This window comes from Talpa europaea (genome assembly GCF_964194135.1).
Source record: "Talpa europaea genome assembly, chromosome: 12".
In the NCBI taxonomy this organism is placed as follows: Eukaryota; Metazoa; Chordata; class Mammalia; order Eulipotyphla; family Talpidae; genus Talpa; species Talpa europaea.
The window spans coordinates 54,134,948-54,148,697 of record NC_140079.1 but is presented as its reverse complement, the minus strand read 5'-3'; the positions used below and the strand labels follow the sequence as shown (position 1 = coordinate 54,148,697).

The 13,750-nt window shown below is 47.0% G+C and overlaps 1 protein-coding gene across 3 annotated transcripts in view; it reads left to right on the top strand.

The window, feature by feature from the left end:
• Positions 1 to 13,750, top strand: part of CACNA1E (calcium voltage-gated channel subunit alpha1 E) — a gene marked incomplete at its 5' end in the record, with an annotated part of 298,790 nt that overhangs the window by 20,465 nt on the left and 264,575 nt on the right. For all 3 annotated transcript variants that reach the window (XM_084250600.1, XM_084250602.1, XM_084250601.1), the window contains 2 exons: positions 8,746 to 8,841; positions 9,647 to 9,786. In XM_084250600.1, the coding sequence (XP_084106726.1) occupies positions 8,746 to 8,841; positions 9,647 to 9,786 (236 nt within the window). The remainder of the gene's footprint in view (positions 1 to 8,745; positions 8,842 to 9,646; positions 9,787 to 13,750) is intronic.

The following is a 13,750-nucleotide window of genomic DNA, read 5'->3' as shown; positions in this document are numbered from 1 at the left end:
TGAAACAGGTAATTTTCCCACCGCTGTTTTGTTTTCTTTCAGAGGCTTTTAATATTCCCCTTTTCTTTCTTCTCTTTTCTCTAGCGTTCAATCATTTGTCGCCTGATCACCAAAACGATGTGTCGCTGACAGCGTTTTGAGTCCAGGATTCAGTGAGACACATAAGAAGTGAATTTGTTAAGACTTATCCAGCTGACTGTAACTGAAAGGGGCTCAAGCAGCAAAAGAGGGGTGAAGGCAGCCCTGTGTTAATTTCTCGGAACTATCGCCCCTCATCCTTTTGGATTCAATGTGTGGTTGAGTCTGGACCTGATCTCAGTACAGATTAGCTAGAGTAGCGATCATAGGCTCTTCCTTCCTGTCATTTTATATGGAGGACAGGGACATGGCAGTCTGAGGGGGGTTCTTTGGTTTAAAGGCAATGAAAGGTTGAATGTGCTTCATCGCCAACATTAAAAGGGTCATGCTAGGGATCTTTTCTTTTGAGTAACTGAGTCCATTGACCTCCTGAAGAGAGGCAGTGGGACTGTACCAGCAAACAGAAAGCCTTTTGGGGACTTGCCTCCTCGCTGTGTTCTCAATATTGCTTTCTTTGTCTTTCATTCATTAGGTTTTCCTCTTTAGGAGTAGGTGTACTGGCATTTCTATCTCCTTGACAGCCAGAGGGAGAGAAAAAGGGAGGGGGAGAGAGAGGGGTGTCTGTATGTGTTCAGGACTGCCTGTCAGATGGTGAATTTGAACAGAGGCAGCTGTTGTCATGGTGATAGCAGGTTGCATCCCACCACCATGGAAACCAAAGTTAAAAAACTGATGTTAAGGCTGGAAGTCACATGATACATTTTGTTTTGTTTTGTTTTAAAAAAAGAAAAGGGGGTTTGGTTTTTTGATCTGATTTTTTTTTTTTTTTTTTTTTTTAGTGTGAGGTTGGGGGATGAGAGACAGTGCAAAAAGGAAAGCAAAGGGATGATGGCACCCGACTGCATGAAGTACACAGTGGCTCGGCTTCATTTTTCTGCTGTTGGTGCATTACTCCTGCCATGGGGTTAGGAAAAGAGGGGGGAGTACAGTGTCTATTTCCAGATTTGTTGTTGATACCTGATACCTGTCACACAGAGAAACATGGGGCTTAGCCCTCCTCCCGTTTGATGGTGGCGTCTGGTCTGCCCTGGGTTGATCAGCTCAGTGCAGAGACTGGAAACTTACAATTAAGGCCTGAGAACACAGATGGCCCTGGAGTCACAGAGGCTCGGATTGCCTCAGGGATGAGGGTGGTCCATACTGGGCTAAGTTGAGATGATTATCATTGTTTTTCAGGAAATTGAAAAAGTCATCTGTAGCCCCTTTAAGCCCTAGGGAACACCTTCTTTGTTTATTCCCTGTTCTGGATTAGCCTCCTTGGAGTCCCTGGCCTGCTGGATCGGCCGGAGTCAGTGCAAAGTCGAAAGAAGCTATTCCGGAAGCACCTTGGCATCTGGCAGATGGACCAGCTGCCCCTTGGACCAACCTTACCTCCTAACCTGCCTCTTATCTGGTTGGTGGGCGGAGAAGGTTTGCAGAGAAACACTAAGGAGCCCTTTTGAATCTCCATCTTTACATCTGGTATTTACTCTCACTTCATGCCACCATCTGCAGAAGAGGTGAAAGTAACATCCTTCTAGGGAAGAGACTGGCCTCAAGCCTGTCCGAACAGGCCTGGTTTTGATTTTCTCTTCAGCATGACTTGTTGAAGAACTGGTGGCTCTGGCAGGCAGGCTGGGAGGCTGGTAGCCCGGGAGAATCTCAGGCCCTAGGGAGAGGAATAAGATCGGGAGTGTGCAGACACTGCTGAAACAAAGGAGGTGGTCCTAGCCATGTTTGGGTTTAAGCTACAAGGTCCTGGCTTTTCAATATTACTGGTCCCTGCAGGACAGATGTATGGTTCTCAGCAGCTCAGGGTGGGGGATATGATGTCACCCACATGTGATCTCACTGAGTTTCCATCAGGAGCTGGAGCCGGACTGCTGTGCGAGTTCAACCCCTCCTGCTCTTAGCTGTGGCCTCGGGTGTGATTAATGTCTCTTCTAATCACTGGGAGCGATTGCATCAGAGCCATCAGCTTCATAAATCCTCCTTGGGGGACTGGTGTTTGGATGTGTTTTCCATATTCCTCAGAGGTTCTGGGCCAAATGTCTTTGCTCTCTTCCCGGAGGCCCATTGCAATAATTTTCTTTCAGATCCTTTATTGTGGTGGGTCTCTTCAGTGTCAGCCCATGGCTGCAGGCAGCCCGTCCATGCCTGGAACCTGTGACCACAAACAGGTGCTTTCTTGAAACTTTGAGCCACAGCAGATGCTAAAGGATTGAGTTAATATGATGATAAACACGATTGTGCATTTGTGCGGCAGCTTACTTTTCATGGATTTTCATACCCATGTGTCACTTTGGACTTTGATCCTTTTCTGTGTGTTTGGATCAGTGGGTCTGGGCAGCCATGGTTTTGCCTAACTCTCGAATAACATGTTGAGGCAACTTTGGCAGGGAGATCCCTCGCTCTGGTTTTGCATCACCACGCTACATTTTTCCATGGCATGACAAGTCTGGGGAAAGTCCTGATTCTTCTCATGTTAAAAATGCAGCATGAGAGCTTTGGATCGCTGCATGTCACTATCCTTCCTAGCTAGGATGTCTTTGGCACAGTGCTTGAGCAAATCACAGACTCGGCAAGGCCCCTTCCCTGTGACTTACTTTGAGTCAATACCTCCTTGTTAGAATTACATTTATGTGCAGGTGACAGAGGGCTGATAAAACACCATCCCGATGCCCAAGCTGCCTAGAATTAGACGTGGGGGCTGGGATGGTACAAGGGAATGGAGACAGACTTTATTGTAGGGAGATTGCTCTGGGCCTGGGGGAAAGGCAGAAATGGGTAAAGGAGGCCTATCTCATTCCTCCCCAGGGACTGTGGGCTGTTCTAGACTCCCTTGGGGGTTTATAGGAAGTGCCTGAGTGGCCACAGACTGCTCCCCGCAAAGGTGCATCATCCATTAGGCCTGGAGTTGGAAAGCCCATCTCCTGTCTGCCGGCTGTCCCTTTTGATCCCCTCTCTCTCCCCTCCCCCGACCCAGCGCCAAGCATTCAGCCTTCTTAAGTGTTCTGATGTCACAGGCTCTGAGGAAGCCTGTGAGCGCAGAGGGGTCTGGGATCAGCATCCCAGACAAAGACACAACTTGGAAAGGACAAGGGATACCCCAAATTGTCAGGGCCTCCAAGAACAATGCCCTTTATGACACAGGACAGGGCTCTGTCCAGGGGTCTGCCCAGGAATTCAGAGACTCCATTACATCTGTGCCAGACCCTGACACATTTTGGAGACCAGTGCCTCTCCCTGAGGTCCAGACTGTTTGTGGTTTGTTGCTCATGGCCTGTGTCCTCCCAATCCTGTCCCTCCAGATGAATCCCTGAGGGCTGGAGATAGGGATGCCCTCTGGTCTTGGCAGAATTGGGGTTCGCCTCCCTGACCTGGCCTTCAGGGCTTTGTTGACAAGTGGAGCTGCACCTCCTCACCCCAGAGGGCAGCCCTCTCCCTCACCCCAGCTCTCTGTGCTTTAACAAGGAAGTGAACAAATGTCAGGTGTGCAGGCCAAAAGTGCTGCTCAAATTAGCCGTGTTGCTAAGGAAACAAGTCAACCATTGGAAGGAAGGAACTTTGGGTAAAGGAGATAAATCAATAAGCGAACCTATTTTTATCATTTCCCTAATGATTGTCTTGAAGCTGCTAGACGGGAAAGGAGAGTTGGAGCGACACAGGTCCTCATTAACGGGCTCAGAGGGACAGAAGAGTGGAGGGATGTTTGGGGAGACTGCCAGGAAAGTTAGTGAAATGAGGCCCCGAGTGCACAGACAGAGTCAGTAAGGGTGGCATCCTGGCAGGTTTCACAGCCCATTCATGGCCGTTTCCTGTCTGGTCCCTTCCCTTTGTTCCCTGCACTTGGTCTTCTCAGACGTCTCGTGCTGGTGTCCATGACCTTCAGTTTCAGTTGGGACTTTGTGTTGGTTCTTTTGCTTTTTCAGAATAAATATAGCTTTAATTGATTTTATAATTTTAAATTAACACATGCTCATTATAACACTCAGACAATACATACAGCAATAAGGAGAAAGTAAAAAATAACCCCACTACCCTGAGAAAGCTCATTATCCTTCCAGCAAGGCAATTTTTTTTCTTTAGCTCCTTTAAATATTTTTTTTTTATCTTAAAGGGATCTTCTATGCATGCACGTTTCTTTTTTTTCTTTTGTGTACACAATACAGAAATTCCAAATGGGTGTTCAGTGTAGAGAAGGAGTATGGTACCTTCTGTAGGGGTACATCTGGCTCTGGTTTTCTTATGCTACTCACTTATCCATTGATTAATTAATTAATTTTTTAAAAAGATTTATTTATTCATGCATACAAGAACTGGGGTACAGGCCAGATGCGCGGGAGGGTGAGAAGATTCACCAGAGTCAGAGTGGGGAACAGAACAGGCAGACTGACGAAATACACTGCTGAGGGGAGCAGCGGGTGAGACAGGAGAGGTCTGCCATGCCATGTGGGATTCTCGCTGGCCGGCTGGGATTGAACCCGCACTGCAGAGGCTGCAGACAGCTTCACAGCACTGTGCTCAACCACCTGCGCCACCAGGGGAGGCCCTCCATTGATTAATTTATTAATTGAAAATCAGTTGTTAGGTGCCCACTTCATGCTGGAAAGGGGTATGGATGTGAATGAGACAGCAGAGATCCTGACTCAGGCTCGTCTGCCTCTGGCTCTGTTAGCTCCATTTCTTCAAGATCTCAAACCACGAATAGTCTGGACCTCAGGGAGAGGCATTGTTCTCCAAAATGTGTCAGGGTCTGGCACAGATGTAATGGAGTCTCTGAATTCCTGGGCAGACCCCTGAGCAGATCCCTGAGCAGATCCCTGTCCTGTGTCACAAAGGGCATTGTTGTTGGAGGCCCTGACAATTTGGGGTATCCCTTGTCCTTTCCAAGTTGTGTTTTTGTCTGGCTGTTGTACAGGGCATCATTTTTAGAGATGCCCTTCCCTTTGCCGATGGAGCATGACCACTGCTGGTGGGTTTCAAGTTCTGCTGCGGGAAGAGATAGGGGCAGGCCCTTGAGTCAGCTCCCAAGGGTGGGGGGAGCAGGAGTGAGTGGCTACAGCTCTGTCTGTGACCTGCTCTGTGTGCAAGAGCAGTGTTAAGCATTGTTGGTGGAAAGAAAGACAGAACACCACTCCAGCTTACAAGGTGTAGTTTCTTGGGGGAGGTAATACAAGGAAAAATGCACTGTGCAAAAAGCACTGGGAGAAACCATCACAGTCGAGGTGACATTTCAGCTTGATCTTGATAAGGAAGAGACTGGCTCTTGCTAGGGGAAGCAAAAGCTCTGAGATGCAAGTGGCTGTTTCTCAAATAGAGAGAAGTAGCCCAGAGGTTAAAGAAACAAGTAGCGGGAGAGTTGCTGGGACTTGGACAGAATTGGATGTCCCTTGTGCTTTCCTTTCCAAAGACTTCCTGTCTCCATCTTCCGATCACCTTTTCCACGGGTACATGGAATTTCCACGTCTCACCTTTTCTTCTCATTGTGATTCTTAGTTGCCTGTGACATAAGTTCATCCGAGGTTGAGATGATCTGTGGGGCCTCAGGGGACATTCCCACTCCAGGATATGTACATGTGAACAGTTTTCAGAATTTTAAGCCCAATGTTCATTGCTCTGAATGGGTCCTTAGCTATCACACCATTAACAAAGGATTTGGATGGGATGGAGGTAGGAATGGACTCTTCAGAAGTTATAAATTTACAAACTCTCACCTTTAGTTTCTGGCCTTAAGTTACTCCACAAGACCTCATGAATTCTCAGCCACTCAGACACCTGGGCAGGCACAGGAAGTCTGGCTCATCAGCACCCAAGGCCTTTCTCTTACCCTGGGGACACTGCAGTGATGACCACACTACCCAAGGGTGGCCCTGCATTCCCCAACACACCTCAATTAGTTGTCCCTGGACACTTAGGGCCAGAGGAGCTTAGAGCGTCTAGCAGGGAGCTATGTGCTTTGTGTATCTGGCTGGGAAATGCGGGTGGGGAGGTGTTGAAGTGGGGACCCCAGAGCAGCTACGATGGCTCACGTGAGTATTGCTGCATAGAAAGGCCTCATTGGTGCACAGCCAGCCAGTCCTTCCTGCAGGTCAGTCCCTAAGGGTTCATTTGCTTTTATGTCTGTAGTTATTACTTTCAGGTTTTCAGGGAATAAAGAGTGAAGCTCTCCCCCCTGCTCTCGCCCCCCCCCCCCCCCCCCCCGCCAAGCTGGAAAAGAACCCTTGTGATGTCTGCAGCTTGAATCTGCCCAGTGACTTTCTGAGCTTGCATGAAACATTTCTAGCTGCAGGGCTGGCCAGCTGAACCCCGCACTTTGTGAGCATTTTTCTTAGCAACAAGGATTGGCAGGGCATGAAGTGGAAGAGACACAAGGTTCACACCACCACCGCCTCCTCTCCCACTTCAGGATATTGGCAGTGGGCTCTGCCCTGTGTTTCAGAGCTCCCCGAGAGTGTTCTTGTGGGCTCCATTCCCAGGATAGGTGCTCTGACCGAAGAGTTATATGGTGGAGCACTTGTGGGCATGCCATGTACTGTTGCATTCCCTTTGGGAAGGTACGTGAACATATTTGGTTGTGAATGCTCCAGAGCCTGCATTTTAGGGGCGATGTCCTAAATGTTCTCAATTTCTGCTGTCCTTTGTTAGGGATCTGAGGGATGTTCTCAGGAAAGGGCATGATTTCTGGGCTACCCCTTTGTCACATTCCCATTTTCATTTTACCATTCAGGTCTGGAGAATTCTGGGTCTGTACCAGGCCTGACATGCTAGCCTGTGCAGAGTTTATGGGGCACAGGGTCTAGCTGTGTTCCCTGTCCCTCTACACTTTATTCAGAACTCTGGGCTAGAGCCTGTGATGGGAGGGAGACATCTCCCCTCCGGGTATTGGTGGTCTTGGGTAGAGCATGTGTGGGGAGATGTCCTGAGAAAGTGGGCACAGAGCTAGTTGGGCCTCTGGAGCATGTCTGTGGCACATTCAGCTCTCAGGGGCCTAATTTTGACGCTAGAAAGATTGGGGAGGGAGGAATGGCTGGGTGAGGCTCCTGTGTGACTACAGGATTTTTGTGGGCATAGTGGGGTACGGAGACAGGGGACTGGTCCCCTGGGCCCCTCCATCTTTCAGATCCAGTGCCCAAGCTGCATGGCATCAGAGTCCCACATATCACCATCGGGTAGGGGCCTATGTGTGTTGGGGATGTATGGGACGGAAGGGGGGCCAGCTGCTGGGAATGTGACTCAGGGCTGCATGGTGATGAGAAGACATGGCTGAATGTGAGTGGAGGGGCCTCCAGCTCAGATGCAGTGCCATTTCACCCCCGCCCCCCTCTATTCTGGTGCCAGGACTGGGGAACTGGGGCCGGGGGATGTCATACTTCTGGCACATGCACTTCTGTGTATGGGAGACATATGCCCTACCTGTCCTTTGAGATGGCCCAGGTGCCCATTCACCATTTATGTCATGGACACAAATCTCATGGCAGAAATGGGGAGGCATCTCTACTCCTGGGAGAAGGCTCTTGACCTTACATCCTACACACCCAGCCTGGCTCTGTGGGTACATGGGGAGATCAATCCCTCCCCTCTGCCAGATCTCTCTTCTCTCTTTTCTGGGTTCTAGAACGTGCCAGGGCCTAGGTTGCTTGGCAAGACCAGTGGCAACAGCTCACGTGTATCATCACAGCAACAGCTGCAGTATGAAGTCTGACCTGCAGAATGAGTCCACTCCATTAACTGGGGATCCCCCTCTTGCCACCTTCAGGACTCTATACAGCCTTCCTGCTGGCACTTGAGTGACAGTCTTGCTTTCCAGAAAGGCACAAAGAGCCCCCTCACCTGCAACAAAAACAGCTTGGATTCATTATCCATTGTTCTTGTAGTTTTGTTGCTAAAGGTTCTGGCCTTTGTGTCCTGGATGTGGACACACAATGAATCTGCTTCCTGTAGGTGCAGAAGCTTAAGAGAAAATAAGGTGGCTCAGAGCACGCATCTGCTGACCCTGTGAAATATTTTTCTGAGTTGGATGTTAAAATAAAAGGGAGCTCACGTGGAGAGAATTGTTCCTTTTCCCTGGGCTCTGCTTGTACCTGGTGCAGAGGTTCTAGGGCAGGAACTCCAGATGTGATTCCCAGAGGCACTAGCAGACAACCACAGCTGGCTCCTGGTGAGAGCACTGTGTATAGTCCCGTGGTGTGGGAAGAGCAGGGGGCCCACAGTGGTATCAACTGCAATTCTTTCCCCCTTCATTCAACTTCCATTTTTAGTCCCAGTTAATTTCCTGCTATATTGTGGAATTGAGTACCAACCACGTGTGTCTGTGTAGGAGCATGGCTGGCCCTTAGCAGGTGACACAATAACTGCTTCTGATTGGGCTTGAACACAAAATCATCTCCAGGAAAAGGAAGAATATTATTTATTGGCTACATTCTTCCTTTCATTGGAGATGATGCTTTGTGCTCAGAACCGAGTCAGAGATGGTTGTAGTTGCACATACTAAGGGCCATCCACTGTCCCGCACAGACATACGTGGGCTGATAAAGTCTGTGTATTTACGTGCATGGCCGTCTTGGAGACTGCGTCCCTCCTGCTTTGGCAAAGCTGTTCCTTAACTCCTTTCCCACGCCTTTTGAGTACATGATCCTGGCTACCATCATTGCCAACTGTATCGTCCTGGCCCTGGAGCAGCACCTTCCTGAGGACGACAAGACCCCGATGTCCCGCAGACTGGTATGTGCCCACTCGCCTTCCTCCCTCCTTACCCTCCCTCAGTTCTCTTTTCCTTTGCTTCAGCATCTTGCCCCCAGCCACCTCCCCACCCTATAGTTCTGTGAGGAGCATGATCTTTGCCAAGGGACAAGTTGGTGACAAACCATATTGGGATTCACAGGGATGAGAGGACTGACCTTTTGAAAAGAAATCCTGCCCCCAGGAAGTTCTGAGAGCAAACACTTGTATACAGTGCCCCACAGCCAGGACCTGCATGGGGTCTGTTTGCTTTACTCCCTTTTTCAAGGGACTTTTGAGGTAAGAGAAAAAGGGAGGACAAAGGAGAGAGGAGGAAGGATGCTCAAAACCTGGGGCATCTCCAGCAATGAGCTTGCAAAGAGTTTTATTCACATTCTCCCTAAGAAATTGCCATACCCAATGTGTTCCTCATGAAGAGAACAGCCCCGCTTGATTCCTGGTGGATGAGAACCTTGAAGCACCCAGTGTGCATGTAGGCCAGCAAGAACGTCAACTCCTTCACAGCCTGGTCACACCATCAGGGGTTAGCATGGAAGTCCGGTCCTAGGTGAACCCACATCCATTTCTCCAGCTGACTCCTCTGGGGCTTCCCTTGCTCTTGTATACCCTACAAACCCTTTAGCACCCTCACATCTCACCTGCAATAGGGACTGTCCAAGCACAGACATCCAGCGTCCTGTATGAGAGGGGAAAGCCCAGAGTGGAGGTGGTGTCCCGAGTGTGCATTTCCTACGTCTCATGAAGCACAATCCACCCCTGATGGGCTCCACTGTTGTTTATCCCACAGGAGAAGACAGAACCATATTTCATTGGGATCTTTTGCTTTGAAGCCGGCATCAAGATTGTGGCCCTGGGCTTTATCTTCCACAAGGGCTCATATCTACGCAATGGCTGGAACGTCATGGATTTCATTGTGGTCCTCAGTGGGTGAGTCTTCCTGGCTCCTTCTTTGTATATATGGCAGTGCCTGTGGTGTCATGAGGTGACTGAGCCTGGGGCAGGTGGGGGGGAAGCAGTCTGTGGAGTAGGGACAGAGGAAAAAATTCAAGGGTAAGATTCTACATGGGGCCTGTGCCCCTCAGGGGATGTAGTGCTCTGAGGAGATGCAAGGGTTTGGCAGGTGCAGGGAGTTCTCATGGAGAGACGCTGTGTCTTCTGGGTTCCCATTCTCAGCTTCGCTAGTGCTGTGTCTTTTCATTGAGCCAAGCAGCTGGTGCTTACCTGAGGGGCGCCCCCAAAAGATGGGTCAAAAGATGCCATCGCTACTCTTTTCCTTCGGAGCTTGGGGAAGACCCTGGCCATATTTTCTAAACTGATAACTAAAAGTCATTCTGAAAACAGAATTTCTGTTTTGAAAACAGAACATTCTGCTGATAACTGAGACTCACGTTCTGAATGTTCTGAAAACAGAATTTTGTACAATTTGCAGATGTATTAAAATGGAGGAGGTATGAAATTGAATCACATTAAGATGTTTGAAAAATCATTCCTTTTGCGGTGAATACAGCAGTACTACAGTGTGGCTGGCCAGGCATCACAGGAAGCATATAGGATGTATTTAAATGGATGATAAATCATTGTTTTGGAAACAGACATAGCATGCCTGTATTGAGGTTGAACCAGTGCCACCGGCAGCTGATGTGATAGGCCTTGGGCTGCTGTGATGGGCATGCCTCATTGCTCTTTCTGGGCTTCTGGTTGGTCTTTGTCTCAGGTGGGTCCAGGTGCGTGCAGGTGTGGTGTTGGGGGGTGTGGCCTGGGATTTCTCTACTGGCTACCTGTCAACTAGTAGTTCAAACCTGTGATGAGAAGAAGAGTGTGGAAAGGGGAGTAGGGAGAATTTGTAGTGTTGTGAGGACTAATCAAAGGGAGAGGGGCTAAGAAAAGACATTTATCCTGGGAATGACCAGAGGTGTGATCAGAGAAAAGTTTGGGAGCATTTGTTTATTCATTGTCTGTGGAATGGCATAGTCCTCTGATTTTTTTTTTTTTTTTTTAAAGCTCACTCCAGGCTGTGGAATTTTCTTTTTCTTTAAATTTTTATTTATTTATTTATACAAGCACTGGGTACAGTCAGAAGCGTGGGAGGGTGAGAGAATTCACCAGAACCAGAGCGGGGAACAGAACAGGCAGAATGATGGAGGTACACTGCTGAGGGGAGCAGCGGGAGGCAGAGGAGGGCTGCGTGCCATGTGGGGCCCTCGCCCTGCGGCCGGGGATCGAACCGGCGCTGCAGAGGCTGCGGGCAGCTTCGCAGCCCAGCGCTCAACCACTGCACCACCGGGGAGGTCCCCATAGTCCTCTGATATTTAACCTTCACATCAACTGGGATTACGTGAAAGGAAAAGTTGAAAAGTTTGTAATGGTCTGGAGTGTAGGAGTAGAAGCTCCAGCAGCCAACCCCTAGCTCTAGGGAACAGATAAAGAGATAATCATTAATTTTAAAAGTATCTGTTGCTTTACCAAAAGGATTTTCTGAAGATTATTTTTCTATAAAAACATTCTACTGCTGCATTTTAAATATGATTTAGTGTGTAAAACTATAATTAACACATAGTGTTTCAGAAGTACTTTGTCATAGAAAATACAGCACACCTGGATGATGCTTTTTATTTCCCCCCACCCCTCCTTTACTGAGCTGTGATCGACATAGGTTGCATCCAGATTTACTGCACTACCTGAAAGTAGAACATTCCTCTTTGATAGGAATTAGTAGATTATTTTGGGTATCTGGGAATGCTAAACATTTTTTCCTTATTAATTAATAGTATGTGTTTCCAGACCCAAAAAATAACAAATCATGCCAAATACGAAAGCTCTACCTACAATATTGGAAAAACCTGTATAGTTAGTGTGTACAATGTGATGGTTTGATATACATTGTGAAATGATTCCCACAATCAAACTAATTAATATATTCATCTCATATCATCATCATTTTTCTTTTTGCATGATAAGAACACTTGAGCTCTGTTAGCAAATTTCAAGTATATAATACGTTATCATTAACTACAGACTGTGAGCTTACAGTCGATCTGCAGAACTTGGGCATCTATAGCTGAAAGTTTGCCTTTTGATTAATAATATCTCCCTTGTTTTCTCCCCCTCCTCCATCCCCCCCAAACTCACTACCATTCTTTTCTCTGTTACTATGAATTTAACCTTCTTTAAAAATAGAGTCCACATATGAGTGAGATCACACAGTGTTTGTCTTTCTGTGTCTTTTTCTCGCTTAGTATAATGTCTTGTATGTTCATTCATGTTGTTGTAATAGCAGGGCTTCCTCCTTTTGAAGGCTGAGTAATATCCCATTGTGTGTATACAGATATGCCGTATTTTCTTTATCCATTCATCTGTCTATGGACACTTAGGCTGTTTCTGTGTCTTGATTACTGTGAGTAATGCTGCAGTGAACATGAGGGGCAGATGTCTCTGAGACAGTGATTTTATTTCCTTTGGATAGATACCCAGAAGCAGCATTGTTAGATCATATGGGAGTTCTATTTTTAATTCTTTGAGGAACCTCCATACTGTTTTCCAATTTACATTCCCACCAACAATGTATTAGGGATTCCCATCCCTTCTCCTTGCCAGTGGTTATTTTTTGGCTTTTTGATAATAGCTGGGTGACATTTTAAATGTCCCTGAAATAAATAATATATCCTCTCTTATGAAAAGCCTAAATGAGAATCAGTCATTTAGAAATGTTATGCTCTGTCTAGAAGAACAGTACTATGACATATATGTATTCTATGTTAAGATTGTATGAATCCTTGATCCTGCATCAGAAGTCATTTGAAATGTCTCATTTAGTGCCTTTATTTTTATCTTAAACTTTAAATTTCTATTTAACACTTAGTTATTGAATAATTTAGTTATTAATATTTAATTTTTATTAAAGAACATAAGGAAAATAAAAGTCAATGGAAGAAAAAATAGTTCTCTGATTATTTTGAATTTCCTCATTATTTTGTGATATTTCCTTCCAACCCCTTAATGCTCAGCACACTCTTTGATGCTTATAATGTTGCTGCCTTTTTTAATATTACATGAGCTTATTATATATTACTTCATATTTTGGTAGAAATCTGTAATGAGTGATAGCAGTTTGTTAAATAGATATACACAGCTTATGTCTCTGTTTTTGTAGTTTTTAACACTTGATTGCTCTCTGATTTTGACATTATATGTTATATGTCATTATTAAAGATGTTCCATTGTACCTATTTTTGATGTCACCTTTTAAGAGGCATTTTGACAGGTTGAAGTGTGTGTAAGGGGAATCCGCCATTCTGGAGTGTGTGAGGGAAGGTGGAGGAATTTCCACTGGATGGGGGACAGACAGGAGCTGTAACCACCCTGGGAGAAGGAGCAGGTTGGTAGGGCCTGGCTGGGTCCTGCTGTTAGCCACAGAGGCCCTCTGCATGAGAGTCTGCATGGACAGGGAGCACTTGGGGCAGGGCAGCTGCCCTCTCTGTTCCTTCACCGCCCAGCCCTGGCTTCTCCCATTCTCAGTGGCTCTTCATACTTTGCTGGCTCTGGCATTGTCTCCGAACCCCCCGCTGTCCATCTGTACCCATAGGATGTTGCTCCTGCTCTTGTCAGCACTTACTCATCTCGCTCTCTCTCTCCTAATACACTTGAAACGTCCAGGGAAAGGGCTGGGCTCTTGAGCTCCCTGTTGAGGACCTTGGTTCTGTCTCACAGAAATGGATAGTCAGATTTAGCCTTACATTCATGGGGTGCTTTTCTCTATCACATTGTGTTGCTTCTTAGGTGCACATTTCTATGGCCTAGCCATCTCTAAAATCAGCCTGTGTCTTCCAGTAATGGCATGGTATAGTTTAATTGACAGCTGTTTTCTTTCTTTGCGGGAGGTAACATCATGGGT